The 14,700-nt window shown below is 40.1% G+C and overlaps 1 protein-coding gene across 2 annotated transcripts in view; it reads right to left on the reverse strand.

Moving 5' to 3' along the window:
* Positions 1-14,700, reverse strand: part of LOC127433452 (protocadherin-1-like) — a 132,240-nt gene that overhangs the window by 28,209 nt on the left and 89,331 nt on the right. For both annotated transcript variants that reach the window (XM_051685376.1, XM_051685378.1), the window contains one exon: positions 4,845-5,064. In XM_051685376.1, coding sequence (XP_051541336.1) covers positions 4,845-5,064 — 220 coding nt within the window. The remainder of the gene's footprint in view (positions 1-4,844; positions 5,065-14,700) is intronic.

Consider the following 14,700-nt stretch of genomic DNA (forward strand, 5'->3'; position numbering starts at 1 on the left):
TGGGTTTGAAACAACATGAGGGTATGAAAATGATGACAGAATATAAAATTGTGGCTGAGCTATCACTTTAAAGGGATAGTTCACCCAAAAATGAAAATTCTCTCATCAATTACTCACCCTCATGTCATCCCAGATATGCATGACTTCCTTTCTTCTGCAGAACGCAAATTAAGATTTTTAGAAGAATAATTTAGCTCTGTATGCCAAAAATGTTATGCTCCAAAAAGCACATAAAGGCAGCATAACGTAATCCATAAGACTCCAGTAGTTAAACCCATATCTTCAGAAGTGATATGATAGGTGTGGGTGAGAAAAGATCAATATTTGTCATTTTTTGCTAGACATTCTTCTCTCTGCCCAGCAGGGGGCGATATGCAGATATGAATGTGAATCACCAAAAACACAAGAAGAAGAATGTGAAGGTGATCTGTTTCTATGTTTCTTATCCACACCTATCACATCGCTTCTGAAGATACTGATTTAACCACTGGAGTCTTATCGATTACTTTTATGCTGACTTATGTGATTTTTTTTTAGCTTTAAAATGTTGGCACCCATTCACTTGCTTTGTATGGACCTACAGAGAAATTCTTCTAAAAATCTTCATTTGAGTTCAGCAGATGAAAGAAAGTCTTACACATCTGGGGTGGTATGAGGGTGAGTAAATAATGAGAATTTAAATTTTTGGTTGAACTATCCCTTTAAGGGCTCTTGTCAGATCTGGATGAATTTGTCAATAAGAAGACAGGTTTGGAAACACTTCTAGTAATTATTATGGTGAAAACATGAAAATGTCCCACAAGAACATTATAAATAATGCTGAAATATAAACCAAAGCAAGATTGTGCTTTATCAATGCCTACATTCGCTATTTCATAGCTTTTAAAGTCCTGCATGGATTCTTAGTTCATTGCTGTTACAGTTTTCAGTGTCGAAAGAATTTAGATCATTAGTTCTGTACAGCAGTACCGCCGCTCTTTAAATGCAGATGTACCAACCCCGGTCGTGGAACACTCGCTGTATCTGAAACTGCCCCCTATCCACTATATAGTGCACTATTTCAGGTGTCTGCCATTTTGTAGGAGTGTCTGAATTCTGAGTGAGCCACTTGTTCCCTACTTTGCTTGAACGAGTGAGCGATTTCTGACACAGCCACTCTCTTTGCCATACGATCGCCTCATGCCCGCACATCTCTCATACGCGAGCCCTGCGCCCCTCACTGTGCACGCGCAAAAATGCTGTCTATTCGTGCTCCAGTTGTCAATCACGCGAATGGCAGAACAAAAGGCATTTACACTTAACTTGGATGTTTACATGGATTTATACAGTTAATTTGCCTGAAGTAGCTGCAGTAGTTTCCAGTAAATGTGTAAATATTGCTCATGACATGCGGGACGCGGGACAAAGCGCACTGATATATTGCTGCAGATTTAAAAATGTAAACTTAAAAACTGATGTCATAAGAGCCCAGTTACATTATCACCCTGAAAATGACCATCACATTACACAGAAAAGCCCGTGTTGTCATTAGAGCCAAAACTTACCTCAGCGTGCTGCCTTAAGTTGGAGCTGTGATTTTAATCTTGAAATATCAGCTTGTCTTGGTGTTAAATGAAGGCACTACATAACGAAACTATTATTTTTTTCACTGTGCGGAGCGAAGAAAGTGTTTCACTTTGAAGAGTTTGATGCTGCAGCATTGATGACTTGATTGACAGTCTGTGTAAGCAACGTGTGCAGCTGTGTGAACTTCTGCTCTAGTAAAAGTCCCATTCAATAATCTCTCAATAAATTACACATTAATTAAAATTAAACCCAGTAATGTAACGACAGGAACGCCACCCATTGTAATGAAGTAAAAGTTACAAAAAATTCATTAGAAATTTACTTGAGTGAGAGTAAAAAGTACCCACTTTTAAACCTACTCTAAAAGTTTTTTTATTTTTTTTTCAAAAAGTTACTCAAGTAAATGTAACGGAGTAAATGTAGTGCGTTATTACCCACCTCTGGTTAGCACTCCCTTGTATCAGTTCTAAACTCACAACTTTGTTGATGTACAATGCACATATCCTGTAAAATACAACTTAAATTAATTTCAGCAATGTTTGTATGTCTCATTTACTATGATTAAATTGTATTATATCATATATTTGCCACCCATGACAGTTTGAGACATTTGTAGTGAAAACAACACACTTTATGTGCATAATATAAATCACCAGTATCCAAACGGCAGTCTCTCCTGTGTGCGGCATGATGCTGAGTCATGATACACCAATCAATCATCAAACAATTGACAAATGTGAGATATAGTGTGACAGGCTGAAACATTGGTACGTCAGTTTGCGGTCTTATGGATGGATTAGAGGTATCATGTATATTGCACTCTGTATTGATAGAGGCTAACAATGGTTGCTGTGTCAAATATCCCGTGAAGGGCATGTGAAATATTGCATCTGCCATTTGCTCAGTCTGAGAAATGGACGATATTCAACACATTGTCTAGGGATGGGGAACTGATTGGTTTCGAGTTGTAGCCAGTCACTCGATCATTCATGTGCTGCAGGTATTCACTGTATATATAAAAGAGGCAAGAGCACAATGCGCCGTGTTCCAGCACTGTCATTGAGAATTGAGAATCTGGAGGGGAGGTAACAAAAGGCAAAGCAAATCATAAAACACTGACGTTTCCAGCACGAAAGGGCCAAAGTCAACAGCAGGAAAAGGAGACTTTTCATAACCAAAGGCCAAACCGCTTTGGGGATCCACAGTGTCATTTCTGCTATGGACCACAGATGCACAGGAGCGTTGTGTGTGAAGTTCAAACATTGCTTTTCATCCAGATTAAACGGAGTGACATGCAAGCACTCAGCAGTGCCCCACCCACCTCACCCCCCTTCCTTACCTATCAATCATCCCAAAGGTGGTGAACAAAACCCTCCACCAGTCCTGCTTGTCACCCTGTCACTCAAATCCTACTGCAAAAATAAATAGGGGGCAGGAACCAGTGTTGTGCAGTAGACAGCTCTGGGGTTGTGGTTTGTAGACTGGGGGACAACTGCCTTTATAAATTCATTTTCCCATCTATTTCCCAGTGAGGGATTTCTCTGTAATCTCCCTGAGCTGAGAATCATATTTTAATTAGGTCTACCTCTGGTTAACTGTTCCCCTCTCTGCCTGATCAGAGTACATGCCCACCCAGCAGTGCCTACAGAGCTCTCAGCCTCACTCACTTTCAGATCAAACTGGATCAAATCTAAGATGCCACCAATCCATGGTCATCTCATTTGTGTAATGCGCCACTGTGACCACAATCATCTCCCCACCAACAAAAAAGCCAGTGTGTGCCACACTAGTCTTAATAGTTTACCCAAAAAAGAAAATTATCTCACCCTCATGCCACTCCAAACCCACATGAGTTTCTTTAATATGCAGAACACATAATATTTCGGCCCGTCTTTTCAATACAATGGCATTGCAAGTGCCTTAGTTTAAAGCTTAAAAAAGGACCCAAACGTATCATAGAAGTCGAACATGCAACTCGTGTGTTCTATTCCAAGTATTCTGAAAGCATACAATAGGTGTTGGAGAGAAACAATGCAAAATATAAGTAATGTTTTGGCAAAAATCTTGATGTCCATTGCAGTAATTGTTGTTGGGTGTTCCACATAAGAAAGAAAGTCAAGCAGGATTGGAATAACATGAGGGTGAGTAAATATAGACAGAATTAGCATTTATGGGTATAAAATTCCTTTAAAAAGCCCTTCTATTCATGTGCTCCTGGCTTTATTGTACAAAGAGAATCATGCATAACGCATCTCACATACTTGAGACCCACATGCAAATGCACAAACATAGGGTCATGTGTTAATTTCCCATAAGATTTTCTATGCCGAACACAGAGCCAGTCAAACGCAGGGCAGACATTTAGCTTCCTAAATGGCTCCTCTAGAATCCGAAGCATGTCTGGGGGGCTGGCAGACACCCCCCACATGCAGTGCAGGTTCCCCGTGTGGAATCAACAGGATGTTGAGTTTCACAGAGCATGTTTAAACACTGACGTGAGAAGACTAAGGTATATTTCACAGATAAAATGTTAACATTAGCTCACCAAGACATCCAGAGGGATATCAACATGATAATTAGGCACAACAGCACTAATGGAGACAAAAGCTGAAGTAGATAGGTGTGGAAATGTACAAGTGGTATTATGGAAGCGTTGCCATGGTAATGGAGATTAAATTGGACTAGACCAAATTTGGGAGGAGAAGGTTTAAAACAGCAGCTGCTGCAAGGATGTTTCTGCTTTTGAGAATGACAATATAATTGAATTACGGGAAGAATGTCTAGTACGTCTCTGGTGGAATTTAGTAATGGCTGAACGAAACTGATGCTAGACTAACTGCTTAGTCTTTGCATTTCTTTTTTTTTAGGTTTTGTTTTCCATTTTATTGTTTTATGACCCTGGCAGCTGCTTTGAGAGCAGTTTGGCCAGAGCAAAGATGCTGTTTACGATCAGCACACTGTTGTCTGGGCAGACGTCAAAGTGCAGATTTATTTGGAGACCAAAAGCTCCATTAGTTGGAGTTTTTAATTAGCATCCTTGTGTGAGAGGGTCATTAAGAATGATTTGCTGTTGTGATTGAGGGCTTGCTGATAGGCGAGACTCAGACCCTGCTGAGTTTGCTTTTGACCCTGAACACATAGATCTAGCTTTAGCCAAAACAAAGCAATGTTGACAATATAGAAAGAAATAAAAAAAACTCTTTTCACTGGATTCAACAAAGCTCTCCCTGCCAGCTACTGATCTAACAGACTCAAGCTGACAAGACCAAAGCTCCTACCGGTTTCTGGGTGTTCCATCTCGCCAATGCTGCCATCAGGGGTGGTTCGCTCATAGTGGTCCTCAGGCAGTGCGAGGGGGCCAATACGTGGCCCTGAAGAGCTCTTGCTGCTCGGGGTCTCTGACTCCTCCAAGCCACTGTCGTAGTAACTCTGCTGGGAGGAGTCCTGCTGATCTTGCACGGGATTGGCTGTGGAGAATGTCACTCTGCGATGCGGGAGCTGAAATGGAGGGGAGAAGAAAGGCCTTCAGTCACAACAATCTAATTATAACTTTAGGCCCCAAAACTAGGCTAATTGACCACTAAATATTTAATATCACACTTCAGCAGATGGGCATTTCAATATGAAATTTCCAGAGGGGCAGCTAATGAGGAAACGTTTTGTTCAAATTGAGGGGGAACAGTAAAGAGGGAATCACTTATCAGAGTGTCTCTTGGCAAAGGAGGAAAAGGAAAATATAACTCTTTTCTGATATTACTGCTTATAGATGGCCACATTGTTTTTCACAAGGCCAATGAGGGCAAACACTGACACTGAAATACAGAGACACATAGCTCATAAAACACTGGAAATCAAAGATCCTGCAGAAAAGCCTTCATTCCCAATTCTGTGTGAGCTCACAGCTCACCGACTGCAGGAAAGGATCGATAGTGCCAGGCTGCAAACACACGTACAAACAGACACTCTCTCTCACTCTCTCTCTCTCTCTCTCACACACACACACACACACACACACACACACACACACACACACACACACACACAGACTGCCTATTAGAGCCATTAAGAGAGCAATTTCAGTTCATATAAAAAGCCCATTAACACAGCCATTTAAAACATATAGAGAAGCCATTAACGCTACGTACTTTGCCATCCCAAACTCATAAGGCTTTCTTTTTCCTTTCCAAATTAGCATTTTTATTTATAAGCTCATTCATCAATTTGTTTGCACAATATTTTCCTTGACTTCCAACCAAAGTGTATGTCCAAAGTACACATACACACAGTGGGCGCACAGAGAGTGAGGGAGACAAGCAGAGCAAAGATGATTACTGATACATTAGGTTTAAATGGAAAACACACACAGAATGTATCACATGTATCTACAGTTGTGCTCAAAATTTTGCATACCCTTGGAGAATTGATAATATATGTACCATTTTTAAAGAAAACATGAGTGAGCAGGCAAAACACATTTCTTTTATTTCTCATGGGATTCATATTCAACTGTAGGTTATAACAGAATGGCACAACCATAAAACAAAACATGGCAACAAAGAAATTTTTTTCCATCTTTATAAAGTTCCATTACCTTGTTACGCAGGTCTTTTGACAGTTCATTTCTGCTCCCCATGGCTCAGTATCTAGCCTGCTCAGTGCATCCACGTGAGAGCTAACAAACTCATTGACTATTTATACACAGACACTAATTGCAATTTAAAAAGCCACAGGTATGGGAAATTAACCTTTAATTGCCATTTAAACCTGTGTGTGTCACCTTGCGTGTCAAAACATTCAAGGGTATGTAAAATTTTGATCAGGGCCATTTAGGGTGATTTCTGTTATCATTATGATTTAAAAAGGAGCCAAACAACTATGTGATAATAAATGGCTTCATATTATCACTATCCTTAAATAAAATAAAAAAATTTTTTGCATGATCAGTCATATTTTCAAAATCAATGCCAAAATTTCACAATTTCTGCCAGGGTATGTAAACTTTTGAGCACAACTGTATGTATGACTACAGGGAGCAAGGAAAACAGGCAAATCTCGGGCATTGTAGGTGATTTAGAAGTCCTGGTCTGACTTTTTTTAGGAACCCTCCGAGGGAAAGGACGTGTTGTCACCCTAAAACAAGCAGATATTTCAGCTTTTCCTACTTACATTAAAACATGTGGAAAGTTTTGCCACGTCCCTTGATGATCGTTGTGCTGCACTTATTGGCTGAACACTGGGGTAGGTGAATGCTCTGACATCACGATCCACTTATATCTTCTCCCTCATAACGAATATATTCCATAACAAGCAAATTAAACATTAATCATGATTGTCACTAGAGGGCGAAATGCGACTGTTGTCCAGAGATCAGAGATGATGAAATGGCTGCTTTATCAGCTGTCAGTCATTGAAACTCTCTGGCAGTTGGGACACACCATGATGGCCGCTCGAACACTTCCGGTGGCTTCACCTCCTGCTGACAGTTTACCGTTGCATCCCGTTCTATATATATATATATCAGTGGTTAAGACCAAATGTGTTCTTGCTCTAAAAAAGCTTGATGCAGTGCAACGAACAGAACAGCTGCCTCAAGATATGTTTTTAAAAGTTGAAGTTCTTTTTAACATGACACTACTGTTCAAGATGCTGAAAAACAGCAAGATGCTGCACAATGGTCAAAGAAGTACAAATAGCGCATGTTTACATAGAAAAACAACACAGCAAATGGACGCAAAGACATGTTTGGTGTGAACGGTCCCTAAAAATAGTAACATATTGCATATCATATCGCTCATTTACATATGTACACCCACTCTCACACATCTTATTATTCCGACTCACACTCTTCCACTAAACATCTCACACTTACGAGTCGTAGGCTTGTTCTTCGTGTGCTCCCTTGTGCCCTGGTATTTATGGTTAGTGAGGCACTGGAGTGCATAGAGGAATATTCTCTCAGCACAGTAATTACATCGACTTCCTTAGCAAACTCAGACATGGACGCACAGCATGAGACCCTCTGTTGTCTATCAAAGCTTTCGCAAAATGTGTGTCTGAAAGACAGAGAGAGATATGGAAGGGAGAACCGTAGGACCTTTTGTCTTGGGGCAGAAACTTTCAATGTATTTCCTCTTTTAATTTTCTTATTAATTTGTACTCTTTGAAGTACAAGGGACCGCATGCTCACCATTTTTCGGGAGGCACACGTTTAAATCATTGTTTTATCTTTTGTAACATGTGCTTATCGTGCTTTGTAGAAAATGCAAATGGCACTGCTTGATCACTGTAAAGGAATGTGGTGATTACAAGGCCACATGTAGTATGCAAATTGCCGTGTTTGATCTACAGTAAGGGACTTTGAAAAGAAAAATCCTCAAATGCAGCTTTATTAGGGAGAGCACATTATTATGGTTATGATATTTTAATCACTAATATTATTGCCATCGCAGGTACCATCATGGGGTAATAGCATTCTCAGTGTCTAGAATTGTGGTTCAAGGCAGACGCCTTACAATTAAAACCTAAGAGAGGCATTTAGTTGTTTAAATATGGATTCTTGCTTAAACTGCTCCTACAGGCGTTGCTCAAGTGTCAGCAGTTTTTTCCCCCCTCAGCGCTAGAAGCTGCAGCTCTGCAGTTCTGCAGATGGGGGATGCTGTATCTTTCTCTCCCTCTAGGGGAAGCATTGTGGAGCTGGGATGGGGGCTGGTAGAGAGGCATGGCCAAGATAAAGGAGCAGGGCCTTGGCTCGGGCAGCATCCATTCAAGCCGGCACGAGTTTTGCAGTGGTGCTTGGAATAAAGCTATCCCTGATTAAAATCGACCTATAATGATGGCTGCAAATTGTATAACTGGAGTTGGATATCAAGATGAGACTTGGGAGAGAGAGAGAGAGAGAGAGAGAGAGAGAGAGAGAGAGAGAGAGTGTTGTAATGGAGGGGGAGAGTTTCAGTCTTGGGTTGAAGAGGGTCTTGGACTGGAGAGAGAGTCTTGGATTGAAGAGGGACCTGGATTGGAGAGTGAGTCTTAGATCGGTGAAAGAGCTTTGGACTGGGTAGAGAGTCTTGGATTGGAGAGGGTCTTGGACTTGTGTGGACTGGGATTGGAGAGAGTGACTGTAAGTAGACTGGACTGTGACTAGTAATCTGCTGTCTCCTGGACAGAAATGGCGGACTGTAGAAGGGTTACTGGGACTGACAGTTAAAATTGGACTTGGAAACATAGCAAGGTTCAATTATGCTCCACAAAGAGGACTGGACAAAGTGGAGGAGAAAAAGATTTTAAAAAATAGACAACGGGGCCCTGAAGGAAGAAATGATGAAACTAGAAGAAAATGTTTTGGTAATAAAGGAGACTAGGGGCTGTGCTTAGTTTAGAAAAAAAATAGAAAAATTGCAACAGGCAGAGCTAACAAGGAATAATAAAAATATGCATTACTGGACAGTGTTGGGTGTAATTAATTTTTTAATCAAAGAGTAATGTAACATTACATTTGAAATTCTTGTAATCTGGGTACAGTTACTGACTTTATTTACATTACAATTGCATTACTTCGGTTACACATTTCTAAAATGCTGTTATTTATGTGGAATACATTAAATCACGAATTGCGCTCACACATACATTTATTTGCATTTCTGTGACAGCTGAATGGTGTGTGACCCATAACAAGTCACTGTAGGGAGAAACAGATGGTGCTGAGTGTAAAACTTATATAAATCAAATTTTTTATTATTTTTAATTTGTTGAGTGGAAAAATTAATACTTCTTTTTGAAAATCATTAGTGAGCTTTGTAGAAAGTATCTTAAAGAATATTCCAGGTTCAGTACAAGTTAAAGGTGCTGTAATCCATTTTTCCTTTTCTCTGAAAGATACAGTATCACTGAAATATGTGTGCTGAGATATCTCACTGGTCTCTGTGACATCACTAGATTGTGTAAACAGTAAACAGAAATGTGACAGTGGGCCCCAGACAGATTCTTTGATCAGCCAATCAAAAGACTTTGATGTGCTTTCTGCCTGCCAATCATTTCGCACATTCTCATAGTGTAGTAGTTTAAGCGGAACATTCAGGTTTAATGTAATTTTTAGGTTCAAAACAGTTGTCAGCTGAGGGTGCTATTTTGCTACTGTTGTGTTTGACAACCATGAGAAGACGCACTGCTCTACGGTTCGGTGTCGGCCTCAGCGCCGTTTTTGGAGGTTGGTGCTTTGGAAAGACTTTCTAATTTAATGGTTCAGTCTTGTGGTAGTTACAGAATGACTGAAATCGCTTACAGCATTTGTGGCATAATGTTGATTACCACAAAAATTAATTTCAACTTGTCCCTCCTTTTCTTAAAAAAAAAAAAAAAAAAAAGCAAAAATCTGGGTTCCAGTGAGGTACAATGGAAGTGAACAGGGCCAATCCGTAAACGTTAAAATACTCACTGTTTCAAAAGTATAGCCACAAGACGTAAACAGTATGCATGTTAACATGATTTTTTTGTGATAAAATGGCTTATTAACATTTTCTGTGTAAAGTTAACTCCAAATTTACAACTTCATTGCCATGAAGACATAATACAGTAATCCCAGTAATCAGTAAAAACAATGATTTAAACAACTTTACAGCTCAAATAATACACAGTTTTAACAGAGGAACTAATGTAAGTGGTTTTATAAAATTATAAGCTTCACAATTCTGCCTTCAAACCCTCCAAAAATTGGCCCATTCACTTCCATTGTAAGTGCCTCAATGTAACCTCGATTTTTGGAGGGACGAGTCAAATCATTTTTATGGTAATTAACATTATGCCACAAATGCTGTTGTTTGAACTTAACTAGTATTGAACATGTAATATTAATTTAAAAGTACAATAATTAGTAATGTCATTACTTTTTCTATGAAGACATCAATAAAAAACTTTGGATTACAATTTTAAAAAATTAGCAATCTGTAGTGGATAGCTTTGTTTGAGCACTTTACCCCAACACTGATATTGACTATGCAATAGCATTTCACACTTGTAAAATGAAAGCTCACAGCAATAGCAGCCAACAATACAGTTTTACGAAGAAGTCTCAAGAACAGAGACATGGAGAAGATGGCATTTGCATGGCTGGGGTGTCATGCCTCAGAGCGTATAATGGAGTGCTGCTTGATATCTGTCAATTTATCATGCACAAGGTGTGGTTTGAGGTGAAATACTCCACAAATGGATAGCTGATACATGGGGTGCTTTAAGCTGCAGGCAGGGTGTTGGGCCAGGGCTTTTCCTACCAGTGATTGATTCAGCCCATTACTCCTGCATGCTGTCATACCAAATGGCGTGAACTATGAGATTTGTCATTAGAAGTGGCAGCTCGATCCCCTGTATGCCGTGATGACCATTGCAGCCTTTTACTGTGTCAGCGCTGCCGCAGCTCCCAAACATTTACCAGTTTTAAACAGGCTGCTTTAAGAGCCAGAGAGATAACCACTGAGGGAGAAACTCTCATGTCTCTCAAACACAGAGGGGTTTGTTTCTACCGAGCTTTTGCCCGTGCAATTAGCCACTAGTGAATGCTAAACAGGTCTGACAATAGCTTTCTCCTGCCTTCTTTCATTTCAATCACAAGCACTTCTTCTCATTTCATGTATTTCATGACCACCCCCTCCATTCCATTTCTCTCGCTAACACACTCCCAGAGTTCCTCCACCATACCATCCTCTCCCATTCTCCCTCTCTGTGTCTCTTTGATAAGCCTGGCCTCTTTGAAGACCCAAGTGTCACACTGCTTGCCTCCAAGCTATTGCACCTACAAAAAAAGGAGAAACAACTCTGGTAGAGGCAAGAGGAAAGAAACGAGGAGGTGAGAGTCGGATGGAAAATAAGAACTTTTCCATATGTGGTGCCCCCCCTTCTCAGCTCTCTGTGATTTTATGCTGGCTGCATCTCTTCCGAGGTGCACTCCTTCATTGTCATGTTTGTTTGCGCAGCTCATTTTTCCTCTGCTCTACATGCCTTCTGAAGCAGCGGCTCATTGATCCTCGCATACGCCCGTAGCCCTTCAGCATGAACGCTCACTGAGATCCCCTTTAACTAAAGCACGGCGGCAAGAGTTCACCCACCGACTTACACCAAGCGAGAGCGCCGGGGTTCACACTACATCTCCTACTCAGTGTGGGTGCAGAAGGGCAAGAAAGATCTCTAAATTAACCATGGAACAGTGGCTCAGAAAACAACCTCCAATTCCTCCACATAATACATCACTACAAACCTTTGCAGACACCAAAGTGTCCTAATGGTAGTTAGTTTTGAAATTCTTAAAAATGCTAAAAGTCAAATGAAAACAGAAATACTTTACTTTCATTATCTAGAGCCCCTGGGGTTCTGAAGAGAAGATATAACAGAATTTTCTTAAATTAAAATCAATGAGTACAACTATGATGTATAAATACTTTACATATAATATTATATAATTGTTTTCATGTAATTGTAAGGAGAATATTATAATGACCGTCTTTTCTCCGCATTGTGGTAAGAGAATTGGCTGGATAAAATGTGCGTAACTATCAAAATGTTACAATTTAATGGCCCTAAAATAGGCTTCATTTTCTATGTGCAAAATATGTTTTTTATTTTGGAGTAAAATAGGACCAGGACATTTTCTTGAAAGGTTTTGTGAGAATCACCCATTAATGATCCGTTAAACATTATATAATGTAGAAATGCAAATTAATATACTTAATTAACATTATTCTAAGTATTTTGGCTAAGTTGCTTGGTTCATTCCCAAGTTAAATTTTACACCCCCATAATGTTCACATTCTATTATTTGGGTCTGCATTTTTGTTATCAGCATGAGAACTAGCGGCAGCTGTTTACCACTGTAACTAGGTAACGACTCAGGAGGAGAAGATGGCAGATTCAATGTGTTACTGAAGTATTTGTCCCATGGGATTTACCATCAAACTTTACACATCCACAGAACTTCACTTGTGCTTGTTTGTTGTGGATGCGTTGCAAGAGATGCAAAGAACATGAGCTGTTCTTCAAAGGCAGAGACAAGCAGCAATGAGAAATGTATAATACTATAACAATTACGATTGGCGTCATCACATTTTACGTCATCAGTAGTGGATTAATTTCATGGGGACAGGTGAACCCTTTTGCTGTAAAACCAAATTAGCAAATATTTCATATCTAAATCATATCTAAACAACATGATGGTCAGTAAATGATGACAGAATTTCAATTTTTGAGTGAACTATCCATTTAAGGACGGCGTATTTCCTATCTTCCCTTGTATACGGATAATTTGATTAAAGATTATGCTGAGCTCAAGACAAATAACATTTCTGGTTGCTGGCGCAGTGCTATCAGACGGTGCAGCTGTCCAATATACTTCCTGGGAAACTCCGTCCAGACTAGGAAAACACACAGTAGCTGAATCTCCAATCAAGTTTTGACATGCAATTGTTAGATCACAGTGGCTTTCATTGTTGACCTAGTGTTGACCTAGATGTGAACTTGTTACCTTTCAAACTCTTCAACCTCCTGTCCATCAACAGGATGAGATGTGAAACAAACACTCTAATCTACACTCCTTATAACACCTTTCCGTCTCACCTTCTCTTTTCACACCATCGAAATTCTAACCTTTCCCTCATCCCAGTTCCTTCACACCCTCTAACTTTCACATTTCTACCTTTCTCTCCACCCTACCTTCACCTGGCATCTGTCACTCCATCTCCGGCTCCGTCTCCATCTCTGTCTGTCTCCCACCCCACCTCTCAGGAACTGTAGCCCACCATTGGGATTCAGAGGAAAATGATTTGAATTATGAAGGAATTTCTCTGCAGTTCGATTGGCATCATTTCCCCTCTCACAATAGAACATCATTCTCATATCTCTTCGTGTGAGAGAATGAAAATAGGCCGGGCCGCCATTCTCTCTCTCATCCTCTTAAATTGAATTTTTCATATCAGAGGGCACCCGAGACATCTGCTGATTCTTTTAAGGCAGGGGAGAAAAACCCATTTCATAACATATGAGAGGTATATACCTGCAATTCGCAATGTGAAAAAATGTGACTTCCTGCGAAGAGTACGGATCCTTCACAACATACCATAAAATAATAACCCAGGTCTCTTTTACAACATTCGAAGGAGCAGCCAAGTTGCTGGTGCATAAGTGTCAAGTTTTTTGAATATTAACATTTAATCAGGGTGGATCAGATGGTTCTATCTCCGGCCATTTCCCTGAGGTATGTACTCTTCAGTTCCTTTAGAATATGTTTGCGTTTGGCAGTGGGCAAACTTTGAGGCTCGGTGTGTCCCTAAATTGCATTTCATTTGTGTAGTGTTCTGAAAGTCCTTGTTTTAAAAATGCTGAGTGACAGTGGGAGAGCCAGACAGAATATTAAGCCATGATGAGGAGATGGATGGAAGGATGGAGGGGAAATGAAAGAGGGGGAGAAGGAGAGAGAGAAAAGTACTGATATATAATGGGATTGTGGGGAGAGATGACAAAGCTCTCAAGCATGCACAAGGCTTGCGGAGCGCCCTCCAGGATTGTTTTTTGCATCACTATTAATAGGCTATGATGGTAGATGGCTCTTGGTTGATAGTTCACTCTTAAAATGATACTTCTAAGGACTGTATTAGATCGACAACCTATTTTATCTGTACATTTTCCTGCCCTCTTATTAAAAAGACAAGAAAAGACTAACCATGCTTTGAATTTTCTCAACATATAAAATAAGAGAGACTGATATAAAATAAATAATGTTTAATTAGAAGCCAGAGAGCTCTTTCATCTCCTGCTCAGAGTTCTCTGCCATGGCCATGGAACTAGGACAAAATTCCTCTATTGATCCATTTGAGTGGGCCCGTGGTATGGCAGCCGCCTAACTGTGTTCATCCGGGTGTAAAAATGATGCTTATTATTTTATTTTTTTTCTGCAGCGTGGCCAGCTCACTTGTGTGCTTCCTCCCTGAGCTTTTGGAATCAGAAGGATGTCTTCTCTGGGGTTCTGTGTGCAAATAAAAAGGGATTCGAAGGCTGTTTAAAACCTCAAGCAAATGACACGTTGATGATTCTGTTCACGTCTTATTCTCTGCCCCTTTTAGCCAGTGGGTGAGAGACATGACGAAGAGCAGATGAATT

Source organism: Myxocyprinus asiaticus, chromosome 43, assembly GCF_019703515.2.
Source record: "Myxocyprinus asiaticus isolate MX2 ecotype Aquarium Trade chromosome 43, UBuf_Myxa_2, whole genome shotgun sequence".
NCBI lineage: Eukaryota > Metazoa > Chordata > Actinopteri > Cypriniformes > Catostomidae > Myxocyprinus > Myxocyprinus asiaticus.